The sequence below is a fragment of the Leptonotus elevatus genome, chromosome 10 (genome assembly GCF_054856555.1).
Source record: "Leptonotus elevatus isolate MCC_2025b chromosome 10, RoL_Lele_1.0, whole genome shotgun sequence".
Taxonomy (NCBI): Eukaryota; Metazoa; Chordata; class Actinopteri; order Syngnathiformes; family Syngnathidae; genus Leptonotus; species Leptonotus elevatus.
The window spans coordinates 18,122,107-18,137,522 of record NC_141248.1 but is presented as its reverse complement, the minus strand read 5'-3'; the positions used below and the strand labels follow the sequence as shown (position 1 = coordinate 18,137,522).

Sequence of the window (15,416 nt, the reverse complement as noted above, 5' to 3'; positions counted from 1 at the left end):
GTCAGTGGACTTACTGCATTAGTGTCCAACAAAGCCATTTCTATCTAAATGTATTTAACATTTGGTGTTCAATACAAAGGACAGACAACAAGCCAATGGAGTGTGTGTTCAGAACATTTCACATTTTTTATTTCATTTTTTTAAACAAATTTGTGGCACCCAAGATCTAGTCTCAGAAAAAGAAAAATGTGCACAAATGTCTTTTTTTCCTGCAAATAATCATAAAAATCAATTAACCGAGCAAAGCAAAGAGCAGGAAACTAGTGTTAGCTCACAACCCCTTCTTTGCCTTCATTTTTGTTTTCTTCTTAATAGCCTCATATACGTGTTGCAAGTGTCCCTCCCCTCCCTCCCTCCCTCCCGTTCGTCATCCTTTGGTAGTTAAAAAAAAATACTTCTTCCATTTAAAACAAACATTCCAACTTTTTTTTTTTAAGAATATAGCAGTCTTTACAACAAAAAACTTTCCCCCTCAAAAAACCCTGACAAAAAAAAACCTCCCAGCCCAACACACACAAAAAAAAAAAACATGATCCCAAGGAGGGGAATGACAACAAAAGGGAGCGTGCCTACGGCATATCGGTGGCCGAGTGTGTGCGTATGTGTGTGTGTATATAGCTACTCTCTGATGTGTAACAAAATACATTTTTAGGGGAATAAAAGGATGACTATTCTTCTTTTTGATCCTTTATTTGTGTCTTTTCTTCCCTACGCTGTACACAACTAAATCTAAATCTTTCTCTGAAACACGGAAGGTGAAAAAAAGGGATCAAGACAAAAACATAGATTTAAAAAAAAAAAAAAAAAAATCTCAACTGATTTAAAACCCCATTTCCAAAAAAACGGGGCATTAAAATCCTAGTTCAGGTGTGGACTAAAACAAAAAATAAATAATCACGGAGGCTGTGGATGAAGTGATGCTAACAATAAGGGAAGGAAGAGGTGTTATATAGGTGTAATATAGCTTCTTTTTTTTTTGTTGATGTTGAAGGTGGTGAGATGTAGTGCAGACGGGGAGGCTCATCAGTTGGCTGCCAGTCCGGTGGCCTCCGAGGAAAGCCTGCAGCGGGACAAATACACAAACACACACACACACACACACACACAATGCATGGTTGGACAGCAACACCATTTTCAGTCCGCCAGCATTTTTATGTACCAACGAATCATTATGTGAATTTTTTTTTGGGGGGGGGTAGCTTGACATAATAATAGTAGAGATAGTATAAGGGGTGCACCAACTTTCAGGATGCTGAAGACGTGGTTTAAAATAAATAAATAAATGCTTTTAAGGCGCTAAAGTATGATAACGATTTTTCAGTTGGAACAGGGTGCGTCAAATATGCCATGATGTGGAAAGGGGTTGCTTGGAAGAAAAAAAAAATGGGGGGGAAGGACAGTCAGTGTGAAATACAAGACGGAAAAAATATATATTTTTAAAAATGTCTATAAAAAAAATTCATTTTTAACTCCTCATTATGTTGGGAAAGGGTATTTTGGTGTGTGTTTTTCTTCCACAAAATAAATGTTTGTAAAAAAAAAAATCCATAACATGTCCATTTTTTACGCCAAACATTAAAATGTTGGGTGGACAGCACATGGCTTAAAATGTTTAAAACACAACCCCCCCACTAACATCTGGTTTGACAATTTAAGGTCAAGGTCATGTAAAGGTCAAGAGTGGGTGCGCAGTGAAAAAAATAATGCCAGTGCTTAAATCTTAAAGAGATACAGTGAAGGGGGTTTTAATGTGACACACAAATCCTACAAAATCGACCTGTTGCACTGTATATCTGATTCAGTATACATTATACTGCCCCCTAGTGGCCACTGTGTAAACACCTGTACAGTGCCGGTAAATACACTTAACAACCACCGTTTTGTTAATTATTCGCCAGGCATCTTCAAATGTTTTACTTTATTGTGGTTTCAATAGACAGCGGCTGACTTTCTTTACATTTTATGTACAACAATGTTCAAGAAAATGTTACCCAAAACAATCATGCTAAGTCCCGGAAGATTTTTTTCCTACAGGAAAAAAGAATGTTGACTTTTTTTTGTGTATTTTGCGTATAATTGAGCTGCTGAAAACTACAGTGGGCTAATAACATTTTTTTCCTTTTTATTTTATTTTATTTTTTTATGTGCAGGCGTGGCCGACTACTCGTCGGCTAAGAGCAACCGTTCTTACTGTGTTACTACAAAGAGTGTAAATCAGCTTACCTAAAGAAGAACACAGGAAGTATTTTATAATGTACGTATTTGGATGTGATTATTAATGTATAATGTGAGGCCATCATTTGTTGTAAAAAAAAAAAACGGGATTTGTTTAATGTAAACGAGGGGTCGGTACTTTTTTAATTTTTTTTTATATATACACAATATTTGTGTTGTAACCCTTATTTTACAGTATGTTTAAATGCATTTTGTATGGCATAAAAAATGCCATGGGAATATTTAAGATGATTTTATATAATGGATTTCACGTATTGTGGGGATGGTCTGGTATTAGCACCATGGCGAAGGAGGGGGGGATTATTGGGGTGCTTCATTTTAGGTGGTTGTTTAATCTGTTTGACAAATGTTTGGGATGAATCGAGAATCTTGGTGGGAAATATTTTTGTTAAACCAGAAGCAGTAAATCACTGCCATATAAAAAAATTTGATTGCAGCCATAAAACTTTCTTTGCAAAATGACAAAATTGAGTTAGCCCACTATAGTTATTGTTGGCTCAAAACTTGACTGATAGTTACAAAAAAAAAAAAAAAAAAAAAATTAAATGTATTTTTATAATGGTGACAGTTTGAGCAGGAAACATTTGAATTCACGATGAAGAAAAGTTGTTTCAAGCGTCTTCTAAAGGGGAGAGTAGTTGACATGTTCACCTTGGCATCATTTCCTAACGGAAATTTGTTGTTTTGAAACGACCGCAGTTTGAAGTCAAACTGAATTGTAATCCACCACACGTCACAAAAAAAAAAAAAAACCTGCTGTCAATCAATCATTTATACACACACACGTCGACCTACACGATGTCTTGGGTGCAAGAGAGAAACTTAGCAACGGTGGCCAGTGAACTAAGAGTAAAGAATACAGACTTAATTGAAATGATTGAAATCAGGTTCATAATAAAAACATCCAACCCCCCCCCCCCAAAAAAAAAAACAACAACCCACAAGTCGAAGCTCAACTTGAATTCATGGTGTGTATACCTGAGCGCGGACTAAAGCTCCTTTATGTACATAACAAAAAAGCACTCGCTGTAATTGTGGTGACGCCTGAACAAATCACACTAGCGCAAGCGTGACATCATTTTAGGAGAAAGAGCCGCTACCTGAGCACAGCGTACACACACACACACACACACACACACACAAAGAGGAAAAAGGGCTTGCGCGGACGCATCCGCTCTGCATGCAGAAGTCGCTTGGATTAGTAAGATTAATCACACTTGACAGGCAATAAGAGTAAATATGGCAGCAAACTGTGTGTTTGTGCGTGTGGGGTTGCAAAATTCTGGTCATTTTCAAAATGGCAAACTTTCCATGGGAATGGATGGAAAACCAGGAATTTGAGTCATTTTAATGTGACACTAGTTTTACTTGAGTATTTTTCTTAAAGGGATACTTGACTCTTTGAGCCATTTTCAACAGTAAGAAGATGAGAATTTCCTTGAAAAACTAATTTGGCTACTTGCTGTCGACTGAAGATGACATCACCTGTGATGAGGAAATGGGCCAATCACGGCTCACCTGTTTTGTGTGTCTGGTCAGCAAACTGAGCCATGATTGGTCGCGACGTGTTTCCTCGGCACAGGTGATGTCATCTTCACTCAACAGCAAGTTGCAACATTTGTTTTTAAAAGGTGTTAATTGAACATAAAAAATAATGACGTCGTCAAATTAATTCCGGACGAAATGTTAACTTTTTACTGCTGAAAATGGCTCAATGAGTCAAGAATACCTTTTAAGAAATTGCATTGTTGTATTGCGCTACTTTCGACTCTCCTTTTATTTTCATCTTGCGCAATGTTTTTTCTTGGGGTCATCTGTAAGACTTAACCTCATGTGGTGTCACATGACCTCAAGTCAATCACAATTATATGCAAATTGCTGGCGTTGGGACAAAACCTTGTATGGCACAATTTGGTAAATTTCCTATTTTTTCTCAAATCTATAATATCGGGCAGTCTACACTGGTGGGTGTTAATTTAACAAATTATTGACCAATCAAAAGTGTTGAAATTTATAGTGTACCTTCCGCAGACCATTTTGAGGCATCGATGGGGCGAACGGCACAATATTATGTCGGGTGATAAAACGTTCTGGTGCTTCCATCTTCGTGTCTCGTCTTGTATTTGCCAAACGTTACTTCAAATGTCTTGCTGTAAACTTTGCAACAGCAGAACCCAGGATGATCTTCCAAACATTCACCCATCCATTCACTCAAGCACTTATCCTTTCGGACTCGCTTTAAATCGAACGCTAAGCTAAGCTAAGCTAAGCTAAGCTAAGCTAAGCTAACCAGTGTATTATTCTGTCCTCCCTGGCGTGCAAGTGGACAAACTCACTTCGTCTGCCACTGTGACGGTGCGAGAACAAAGATACAGTATTGATATAAGAGGTCTGTCTCATATCCGCAAAAAAAAAAGAAAGAAAAGTGTATCGATTCGAGCTATTATAAGCTTACTTGAATACAACCAGTCAGTCAGAGTAAGCAAAACGCGTTGCCCAAAGTCCGCGATGCTTGAAAAAAAAAAATACCTTTCCATTAAATCACTCTCAATTTCCGCTTCATTCCAAAATTCTCCAACGTATCTTCCCATGGAAATTTACTGTGAACTTACCAGAAAGCTTGCAACGCCGTGTGCGCGCGTGTGTTTAGTGCACGTGGCCAAAGCAGGTTGTCGATAGCGGACGTGTTAGTAAGGGGAGAGGCGTCGGCGCTTGGACTTGGAGCCCAGCTCGGGGGCCATTTTGGGCTCGGGGTTGGCGGCCCCGCTGACAACATGGAGGGCCAGTAGAGGCAGGGGCTTGAGCGTGAGGAGACTGGACACACAGGCAGGAGAGGGATCGGAGGAGGAGGTGGAGGAGGAGGAAGGAGGAGGAGGCCCAGGAGGTAACAAGGACAGAGGGATGGAGGCTGAGGGGGGCACCACACAGGAGGAGGAAGCAGAGGAGGTGCTAGTAGTAGTAGCAGTGGTAGTAGTAGTAGAGTTGGAGGAAGGGCACGGGCTGCTCGGTTCGGGGTTCAAGGAGGAGGAAGAGGAGGAGGAGGAGGGAGGAGGAGGAGGTTTAGAGGACTCTACACTGTAGAAAAAGAGACAAGGAGAGAGAAAGAGGGACAACACAGTCGGGATGGGTCACAGGGCAGGCTGGTCAGTGGGCAAATGGCGGAGGAAGGGGAGGCTTCTTTTCTCTTTCTTTTTTCTCTCGAAGGGGGCCGCAAAATGTCAGCGTGTCATGTTGACCAAAACAAGGTTGCAGGCCAATAGAGAGCTGAGCAAGCTCTGGTACGTGCTGGTAGATTGTTGTCCAACGAAACGCATGTGAATCCAAATTTGGTGCAGTTTCTACTAAACAAATATTATATTGTTTAATATTTTAGGTATAATATTAATTCTTATATTTTTTTATCACTATTTTATATTCAAATTATAATATTAAAAAAAAATCTCTGATTTGACTATTATTAACTTATATTAATTTATGCATTAGAATAATTTGTATTATATTAATATTGTAATAATATAACAATACTACACAATATTTATATTTGGGGGGGGGCGGGGTGTTCCACTCAACATTTAGATGCATGTTTTCATTGGACAGGGGACAAAAGCTAACTGCACACGAGTTATTAACGGCATTGCAAGTTTCCACCAAGCGGTAGAGTTCAATTCGCCACATTGTGTCCCAACTGCTGACAGAGTAGATGGTGTTAGAATACCAGAGAGGGGCAGCAGCTATACTCCTTTTTTTTGGGGGGGGGGGGGGGGGGGGGGATTTAATTATTCTACCAATTATCCTTTCAATTAATCAATCAATCAGACAAAAAAAAGCATTTAAACAATACTAATAAAAAGATTGCACATCAAGTGCATTTTCTTATTTTAAGTCAGGTTAGACAGTCTGCACACGTATGCATTGTATTGCATGTGCATTACAGCTCTTTTTCTTTACGATTTGTTCATTTTAACTAGCCATGGTAGGCTATATTAAAATTAGCTAACTTCGAGACGGTACCTTGGGCTGCCTATCATGCGGTTGTGCTACGCAAGTTTCCCTTATTCTATGTTATGACATGTTTTTTCTTCTTCATAATGCATTTTCTGGCTACTGCAAATTACACTCCAAAATCGCAAAAATTATATTCCTCGCAGATTTTTGTTCCAGCCCCTAAAACTGGAATAGTTAATTTTCTCTCAACGGGCGTGCCTGAAAATTTTAGTCCCCAAGCTGACGGTTCCGAACTGAATTTTACTGCTTGGTGGAAACGCGTCTAACCCTTGACTCAATTGACTGACAAGTGGGCGTGTGTGCTGACCTGGCGTTGATGAGGTACTCTGCCAAGCTGATGCTAGCAGGCGATCCCGTGATGGTCACCTGTCGGTCGGTGGAGCCGTCCACCGGGTTCGCGATCTTGATCTGGGCGCCCGACATTTGTCTGATCTCGTTGATCTTGGCGCCCTGGCGGCCGATGATGCAGCCGATGAGCTGAAGAGGAGGCAGAGCTTGAGCGAGAAGTACTTAAAACGTACCTTCTAAGATTTATGGAAGAAAGCTGACCTCGTTCGGAATTTTCATCTCATTAGAACTGGTCTGAGCGGAAGCATCGATTCCTAAAAAAAAAAAATTATAAAAAAAGACAGCCATATTTTAACAACACGAAAAGTTGCCACACGCGGGATCTGGATGGCCATTTTATGGTGCGTACCGGTGAACCCTTGGTTGCTGTGTGCAATGGGGAAGGGGCTCTGCTGCATAGCCAGCTGGTGAAGCTTGGTGAGCTGTGGAGAGATAGCAGCAGAGGAAGACTGTGAGAGGGGGGAGAGAAGAGGAGCAGGTTTGGAGGGAAAACAAGGATTGAAAAGGGGAAGGAAACAAAAATGACATTAATCAATGTCAGTTGGAAACCTACAAGTAACACATCTGAAAGGAAGGACGTCAAATGGATTCTCTCTGCAGCATTCAAGTGACAATTCAGTTGATTTTAACTGCAGTTGCAGTGTTGCGCCATTATGGAGGCGCTATATCAACAGCAGTGCACCGGAAAGACCTAAAGCAACAATCGAAGAAGAAACAGCTTTCTTATTTTTCTTTTTTCTTTTTACTTTAATGTACCGAAGAAGAAACTGATTATGGGGCAACCGTTGCACACGCTCCTTTTCCTGGTCGTGAGGCAGAGGTGGCGTGCTCAAGCCATCGCCAAAGTCATAAAAACACAGTATATACACCATACACATAATAGTGTTTTACAACAATGCTGAACTATATTTACAACTTAATATGCACTAGTGGATGAATTTGTAATGATTGTTTCCAAAAAAAAGAAAAAGGCAAAAATTATTGGCAACTTTGTATTCATATAATTTCTCATTTCTAGTCCCTGATCGTAAAATGGCTGCAGGAGGGCGGCCGATAATGGAAAGTAAGCAAGTACCGATACTTTAAAAAAAAAAAGACTGGTTTTGGCACCGATACCTGGTATCGGTAGTCACCCATCATAGTCAGGATGCCTCATTTTGAGCCAGGAAAAACCCTGGATACTGTCCAGCAAACAAGATGACCTCATTGTGACAGCAATATTTAAAGAGGAGCTTCTAAAGATGATTAAAAGTGGAAGGATGCTTGAGCCAGGTAGGCAAAAGAAAATCAAGTCATGGGAAAATTGGGATCATTTAAAGGAGCAACGGACATAACAAGCAGCAGAGCAGCAGATGGTCACTGATGGACCCGTGGAGTCTGGACAAACAAAAGCTGAACTTACACTCGACCATTATAGACTGTCAAATCTACCTATGTAAATATACTAAGAATTTGGGGGAGGGAGGCAATGCTAAATAAAGAAGGGAAAAAAACAGAAACAAAATGCATACAAAATACTGCACTTTTTATAATGTCTGTGTGCCTTTAAGATGCGTGGCCTGGTAGGGTGGCATAATATGGGAGAGTCAGCATGAGCGAAAGCTGTGGCTGACAGCAACTCCTGTTGTTCAAGAGGACCTAAAAGTCCTAAAAGACAGTGGCTCTATCTTTTCCCCACATGCAGGGACATTAAAATAAGTACAAAGTAAAAACTTGCTTAAAAAATATTAAGTTGGGCGCGAAGAGTCATCCACAATATAGCGCGGGAACAATAAAAGGTGTCAACGTCTCTTAAAATGCAACTTAAAACAATTGCCTTTAGAGTTGGTTGAGTTTTTATGATTGTGCCACTCAGCCATGAACAGTTGAATTTCCTCAAAATTGATAGAAAATGGATGAGAAAGCTTCGCCTTATGTGAAGTCACCATGCTAATGCTAAAACAATGCTAAAGATAGATTATCTGTGCTCTTGACCTTGAGCCCAATGGCTTCAAATGGCCATCTGAGAATGAAGATGTGCATGTGGATTGTCCATTTTTGGCAGGCGCAATTCCGTCTGCTTGACGAGCTGTCAATCACTGCATTAGAGGAACTGAATCAACATGAACAATGTCGATATCGAAAAACTAAAACTCTCGTTTCTGCCTAACAAGTGCAAAAGGGGGCGGTCGGCGTCGTGTTTTGGGGACGGTGACATGAAGAGGGAATGGGTGGTATGAAAGGGGAGGGGGGGGGGGGTTGCATAAACGTAAACTTGACTTACATCTGGCTGTGGAATGGCGTGCTGTCCTTGTACGGCATATGCCTGAAACAAATGAGAACACACAACTTTCACAGGCCTTGCATCGGACGCCGGTTAAAGCTAAAAAAATAAGACCAGCAACAAGTCTTGTCCAAAGTCTCCACATTTCTTGCAAAGGAAACATCTTTAGGGACATGAAAGAAAGAAATGGAGGAAGCCAGAGGAAGGAGCAGCTTACATCTAAGAATTATACACATCGACACGCAACTTGTAAATCAACATGGCGCATACCTGTCCGCCTGCGAAGATGACGGGGGATCCTGAAGGTTTGGGTCGGTAGGGAATTGTGACGCCTTTCGGGGGAGACTGCGCAGGGGACACGCAAGACATATAAATCACGTTGCAATGACAATTCATGCTGCTATTAACAGAGCTTCCTCAAATTGGTGGCCTGCTGCATGTCAATTCGTCATCGGGCCTGAAGCACTAAATTAAGTGATATAGTAAATATAAATATTGCTCCAGTATTGACACAAGTATTTTTTTTTTTTTTACACAAACAAAATGGAAAATCTTCCCTTGTGGAGGGTCCTCCTTACCTCGAGCATGACCACACAGATCTGCTTGACGCACTCGATGATAGACTGGGGTGTGCCAGCTATGCTGATGGCACGCTCCGTGGAGTTGGGCAGCATGTCGCCTGCCACTTGGACCTGAGCACTGGTTGACTGGCAGCACAAACAATCAAAGGGGAAGTGAGTGCGCGGAGGAAGAAGATATCTGCTTTTGTTTGACTTCTAAAAGAGAACGCGTACCTCTCGGATTTCTTTAATCTTGCAGCCACCTTTGCCAATGAGGGACCCGCATTGGCTGGCGGGCACCACGATGCGGAGGGTCACTGGGGGCCTGCCAGTGGCTGTGCTGTTTGTCATCGAGCTGCTGATGTCCTGGGGGCACAGATCGGTCCATTTAATGCGGTGATTACCAAACAAGTGTGTCATCACCCACAGATTCAGATTTTTTTTTTTTTTTGCTTTTATTTTTATTTTTTACTGCCAATAAAATTGCCCTGTCTTTGTCCTGGAAAATGCATTGTATCAGCGTTTTTTGAAGAAATATTTGGGCTAAAGAAATGTTTATTTTTTATTCCCTTGACTCAGTGATAGGTTGGGAAACACTGATTTATGGTATGTCCATGCACAATTCTTTGAGCTGGATCCCCACCTCTTCCAGTTTATCAATGATCATGGAGAAGGCTTTGAAGATGGCGGTGGTCGGCCCCGCCAGAGTGATGATCCTCTCGGGACAGTTGCCCTCGGAGATGTTGATGCGCGCCCCGCTCTGTGTGGAAAAGTCACAAGCGAGGACGTGAAAAACAACCAGTTGGCAATTAAATGCGTCACATTATGATTATTTGGAGGAAAGGACGGGAAGTCACCTCTTCTCTCATCTTCTTCACAGATTCACCTTTCTAAAAAGCAGGACATAAAAGTAAGATTTAGGGGTAAAAAAAAAACATTTCAATTGAATTTTGCGCTGTGAAGCCTTACTTTTCCAATGATGCTGCCAACTTCCTGAAATGACAAAACCATATAAGGTTTCATTATATATTGTGGAAGAAATAAATTTGTAAAAAAATGTGAATAGCTCTTAAAATGGTCCAGAATTCAAAATTAGCGCAATAACTACACCCCTCAAGATGAATGATTCATTCAAGTGAAGAAGATTCATAAAGCAAGCACCCATTCATTTAGCATCCATTCTAACAGCACTGCTACACCTGTCTGTGTAGCAGGACTTCAACTGTACCAAGTCAATACCATGACTCATCAGATCAGTCCCTGCAGGAGGGGGAGGTGTCATTGTGGTGAAAAACGGCATAGCGTGCCGAGACCTCACCTTGCCGTGCATGAGCAGCCTAATGGTAAGGGTGACATTGAGCCCTCCTTCAATCACACCGGAGTCCATAGCTGCAGCTGCCGTGTGTGGGCCTTCCGTGCCGAACTTGGGGGCTGGGGGACTGGGGTCTTTGGTCACAGAGATGATCTGGATGGCTGGAGGGGCACAATATGTTACACATGAAAGTGCTAACAGATAGCTGCTCAACATAAAGTACTGTAAGTGCTTAACTAAAGGTAAAGAGTCAAATCAGTTGAGCGGCACTAGTCAGTGAAAAAAAGAAAAGAAAAAGAAAACAAACAAGACAGTACGCCCCTTGGCCTCACTCGCAGAAGGCTGTCGTACTCAAAATATTTTTTCCCTACTCCTTTTCGAATTGATACAATAAAATTTCATTTTATTTTTTACTATGTTAGATTTTTTCAAATTATTTAGCTGTTCTTAAGCCATTTTCACACATGTTCAAAATCATTCATTCAATTCATTGTTCTGATCTGCACTAGTAACACGACTACATCCACTTTTGCTTCTCTAGTAGTAATGTAGTAGTCCAATTTTGACGCCAACTACTATGAAGAAATGTAAGGATGTAGTGGACCTTTCTTTCATCCAGAATTGTCTTACTAGTGAGGACAAAGAGCGCGCTAGTACATACACCTTAAGATGGAATTTAAGAATATCGATAAAAGCTCAACGGCATTCCAAAGTTCGGGAATACGCTAACGTGAAAAGCAACCGCAAAAGACTCACAATCACGGTTTCAAATGACTTTTGTTCTACTTTGAAGTGACAACGTAGACAACACAATCGAATTTGCGTAAATCTATTTTGAAGTTTGGTGAGTAAAGAAGGGAAAAGGCGATTACACGACCACCACCACCACTTGCCGGCTAACAGTTTCGTCATCATTAGCAGCGTGCCAAGTCGGCGTCGGCTCCCTCAACAAACCATTATAAAAAACACTTTAATATAAACTTAAGCAGTCGTGCGTATTTGCTACACAACTTAAACATCCGCTAAATGGGTTTATGGCGTTAAATTCGGAATAAAGTACTCGCATTTGTATAAATTTGCATTTTGGAGGCTTGACGATTGGGGGGGGGGGTTGGGGGGGAATGAATGGGGCATGCGCACGCTAGTTAGCAATGCTAACTACCAGCTTATATTTTATTCAACAGTGACATTTTGGTTCATAGTAACTAGTGTATACGTCAAAATAGCCGCTATTCATAACCATTTTGATATAATAAAGGATTATTTGGGCTTCAAATAAGCGTTAAGTTTGCAGTTTCCGGTGACACGCTAAGCTAACAAAGCTAATTTTAGACGGCGCATTTGCCGTGGCCACCGCGGCCTACTAGCACGATGCCAAGCTAAGCTAAAGTAAGCTAAGTGCGATATCTTTCCTCTTCTTCGGATCACAACAACACGGGCAACAAAAACATCCAAACTCAGAGGCCGAACTTACCCGGTTCGTGCGCTGGAAGGTGGCCGGGGGATGGGTTGGGGTTGTGAGGGTAGAAGGGGAGAGGTTCGGGAGGGTAGAAACCCAGGGGGGGAAGAGTTTAGAGAGGACTCGGGGGAAGAGGGAAGAGTGATGTGAGATCGAGCTCCACTCCTTTACACAAAGACAACAACATGGCGACCTCCGAACTTTCCCCTTTCACCCAAGCCGAGCCCACATCCTGTGTGATTCGCCCAATAAATAAATTAAAAAGTACAATATTAAAACATTAAATACACGTTTGGAAAATGAAAAACACACTAACGATATAAAAATAAATACATAATTGTGTGTGCCGTGGTGTGGGGTTGTTTTGTTGTTGTGAGACGTTCATGTACATTCGTAAAAATTAAGCCAATGCTCCTCAACAACAATTTCTTTATTGATTCTTCTAACTTACATGATGTTAATGACTTCTAACAACAGCCAAATAAAAAAATATATATACACACGTTTAGAAGGCGCTGTGAGGAATCCAGGGTACACATAAAAATCAGCTATTCAGGAATATGTATAACGAATCAAATCATATCGAAATACTTCGCAAATTATAAAGATTCTTGATTACGTATATCAATATGACCCCAAACAACAAGGTCCGACAATTTGAAAAAAAGGAGATAATATAAAACATAAGACCCACATTTGATAGTTGCAAAGAATACATATTTTTTAATGATTGTAGGAAAATAATCATCTCACCCCATAAAAAAATATACATAAAAAACATTAAACCCTCAGAAGCAAGCCAGCTTAATTACTCTCAACAACAAATGATTACAATAAAAACGATATACAAATGATGTTAAAACATTCGACATACGTTTGAAAGACGCAAAGTAGAGAATCAACATGATGTAATTTCCAGATATGCATATGGAGCATTTAACAGCAGAGATGAGACACATGCATCTTTTTTTAATACATTTATTACAGTAAATCACCATATTAAAGATTTTTACAAAAAATAATTTCAAAACAGTGATATGACAATCGGAGATAGATTTCTCGAAAGATACGAAATACACCCCATATATAATAGTGGCCCACATCATTCCTCAAATCTTGCTAGTCCATTAATATCATTTAGCAATTAGCCCCCTTTATATTTGGATGGAGGTGCAGTATATACACAGAAATCCTGTTGATTTGTTTTTATTTCATAATGCCTTTTCGCAGTTGTCCACATTCAGTATAATGGATGATGAACTCAGTCGCTGCTGCTGCTGCTGCTGCTACTACTACTGCTGCTGCTACTGGAGGACTGTGGGATTTATAGAATAATAAACATGTTAATGCATTGTTAATGGAGAAATAAATATCATCAATATATACTTCAAGTAGAAGTACAAGTGACAGTGGTGTCAATCTCACCTTGCCGCCATGTTTGTGGTGCCCATGCCCTTTCTTCAGCTTCTTGCCCTTCTTCAACTTCTTGTGGGATTTATGTCCCCCCGCTCCCAAGGCCATGCCAGCCATGCCAGCCATGCCAGCCATGCCAGCCAGTCCCCCGCCTAACGCCCCACCAAAATGATTGAGGGGGTTGACGCCCCCGGGGTAGTGATGGCCTTTGTTGTGGTGGTGACCCTTTTTTTTATCGTGGTGGCCTTTGGGGGAGCGCGGGTACACACCGGCTTGGACGCCTCCAACAGGATACCCGCCAGGTGCCACGGGGTAGTGGTGTGGTCCTGGAATGCCCGCATATGGCATCGCACCAGAGGGTGCGTTGGGTATCATGGCCGGGTTGAGACTTGCTGGATACTGGACAGGCGGGTACTGTTGACGCGGAGGCTGAGGGAAGGCTCCTGCGGGAGGGACTGTGGGGTATGCAGGGTTGTAGCCAGGTGGGAAGGCTGGGTTGGATGGACCTGATGTAAATAGAGATGTATTTAAAAAAATCACTGTGCCACTATTTTTGAAACCGTTTTTTAACATGTTGTGTCTATGTATACCTTGATTCGGCCACATTATTGCACTTCGGATGTTTCTGAAAATCCTGGATATGTTATTGAAAGTTCTAGAATTACATGGAGAAAAATAACATGATTTTTGGCGAGAGAAGCGGGACGCACCCTGAAGTGGTTCCCAGTCAATCACAAGGCACACAGACAAGCAGCAACAAGACCAATAGAATAGAATAGGCAAACTTCACACAGGAGGGAGCAGAAATTCAAACCCAGAACCTCAGAACTGTGAGGCCGACGTGCCAAACACTTGTGTCCGTAATAATAATCATACAATGAATGTGTCCCTCTTTTTGATCATTGAACTCACTCTGTTTGTTAATAATAATCATACAATGAATGTGTCCCCCTTTTTGATTAATGAACTCAGTTTGTTTCAACAAAACAATAACGTGGAATAGTTTTGTGGACGTCACTTTACTACAGTCAGCTACCTCAGCGTCAACACCAACTACGGCGCTTTTAAAAAAAAATCTCGACACTGACAAATTAACTTCGACTTTTTTGAATTAAGAACAAGTATTATAACATTCGTAGTAGGTAAGTATTAAACTATGACGTGATCCAAAGCTCACCTTTGCTTGTTTCTTCGGTGGGCCTTTTCCAACTGTTTGTCTTCCGCATTGACTAGCAAAACTGGAAACAAACATGTGCAAGAACAGGAAGCCGCGCCCACAGCCCGCTTTAAACTCACACGCACTTTGCGTCACGTTACACGCAATGGAACAACTAAATACTAATTAAATACACAAAGTGTTACTTAATTGCGTGTGAAAACAGTACGCAACTATTGGTAGCTGCTGTGAATGGAGGAAGAAAGTAGAGAGATGACGTATATACGCATTTGATTAGGTACACCTACACAAGGAATACTCGGTTTACGACGGAGTTCCTTCCCGCCAGAATGCATGGCTAAATCGTATAGCTAACACTAATGTAACATTATTAAAGTCATATAAATATTTGTACTAAAACAAATGAGCCGTGAACAGAAACAATGAAATAAAAAACTGTAAATATGGCACTAATTGAGTACCGAGTAGGTTACTTAAGTATAGTATTTACTATTTACTACAGCAACTAGCTAGCTAGCTAACAAGCTAATTAACAGCACCGTTTTCCTGCTAGTTTGGTGGCAAAATGGTTCACAATGGTAACACAGAAGCTAGATAACAAGGGGGTGGCAAAGGAATAGTTCATATTTGTTAAAAAAAAAACA

General features: G+C 41.1%; 2 protein-coding genes across 4 annotated transcripts; both read right to left on the bottom strand.

Moving 5' to 3' along the window:
* Positions 1-101: 101 nt before the first annotated feature.
* On the bottom strand, positions 102-12,382 carry LOC147167448 (poly(rC)-binding protein 2). Of its 3 annotated transcripts, none has more exons than XM_086086178.1 (13): positions 12,198-12,375; positions 10,730-10,884; positions 10,381-10,404; positions 10,269-10,301; positions 10,055-10,171; positions 9,646-9,777; positions 9,430-9,558; positions 9,122-9,196; positions 8,852-8,893; positions 6,938-7,037; positions 6,790-6,842; positions 6,548-6,717; positions 102-1,060 (listed from the first exon to the last, which is right to left on the bottom strand). In XM_086086178.1, exons 2-13 carry the CDS (start codon positions 10,796-10,798, stop codon positions 1,024-1,026), a joined length of 981 nt encoding a protein of 326 aa, XP_085942304.1. In that variant the 5' UTR covers positions 10,799-10,884; positions 12,198-12,375; the 3' UTR covers positions 102-1,023. The 3 variants fall into 3 exon arrangements, with proteins under 3 accessions (XP_085942304.1, XP_085942305.1, XP_085942306.1); XM_086086179.1 differs by having other exon boundaries at positions 6,938-7,010; XM_086086180.1 differs by lacking the exon at positions 102-1,060 and adding an exon at positions 1,079-5,310 and having other exon boundaries at positions 12,198-12,382.
* A 209-nt stretch (positions 12,383-12,591) lies between these two features.
* Positions 12,592-14,938, bottom strand: prr13 (proline rich 13). The gene is made up of 4 exons (XM_086087277.1): positions 14,773-14,938; positions 14,186-14,250; positions 13,608-14,101; positions 12,592-13,497 (listed from the first exon to the last, which is right to left on the bottom strand). The coding sequence occupies exons 2-4, from the start codon at positions 14,199-14,201 to the stop codon at positions 13,444-13,446; spliced, it is 564 nt and encodes a 187-aa protein (XP_085943403.1). The 5' UTR covers positions 14,202-14,250; positions 14,773-14,938; the 3' UTR covers positions 12,592-13,443.
* Positions 14,939-15,416: the final 478 nt, after the last annotated feature.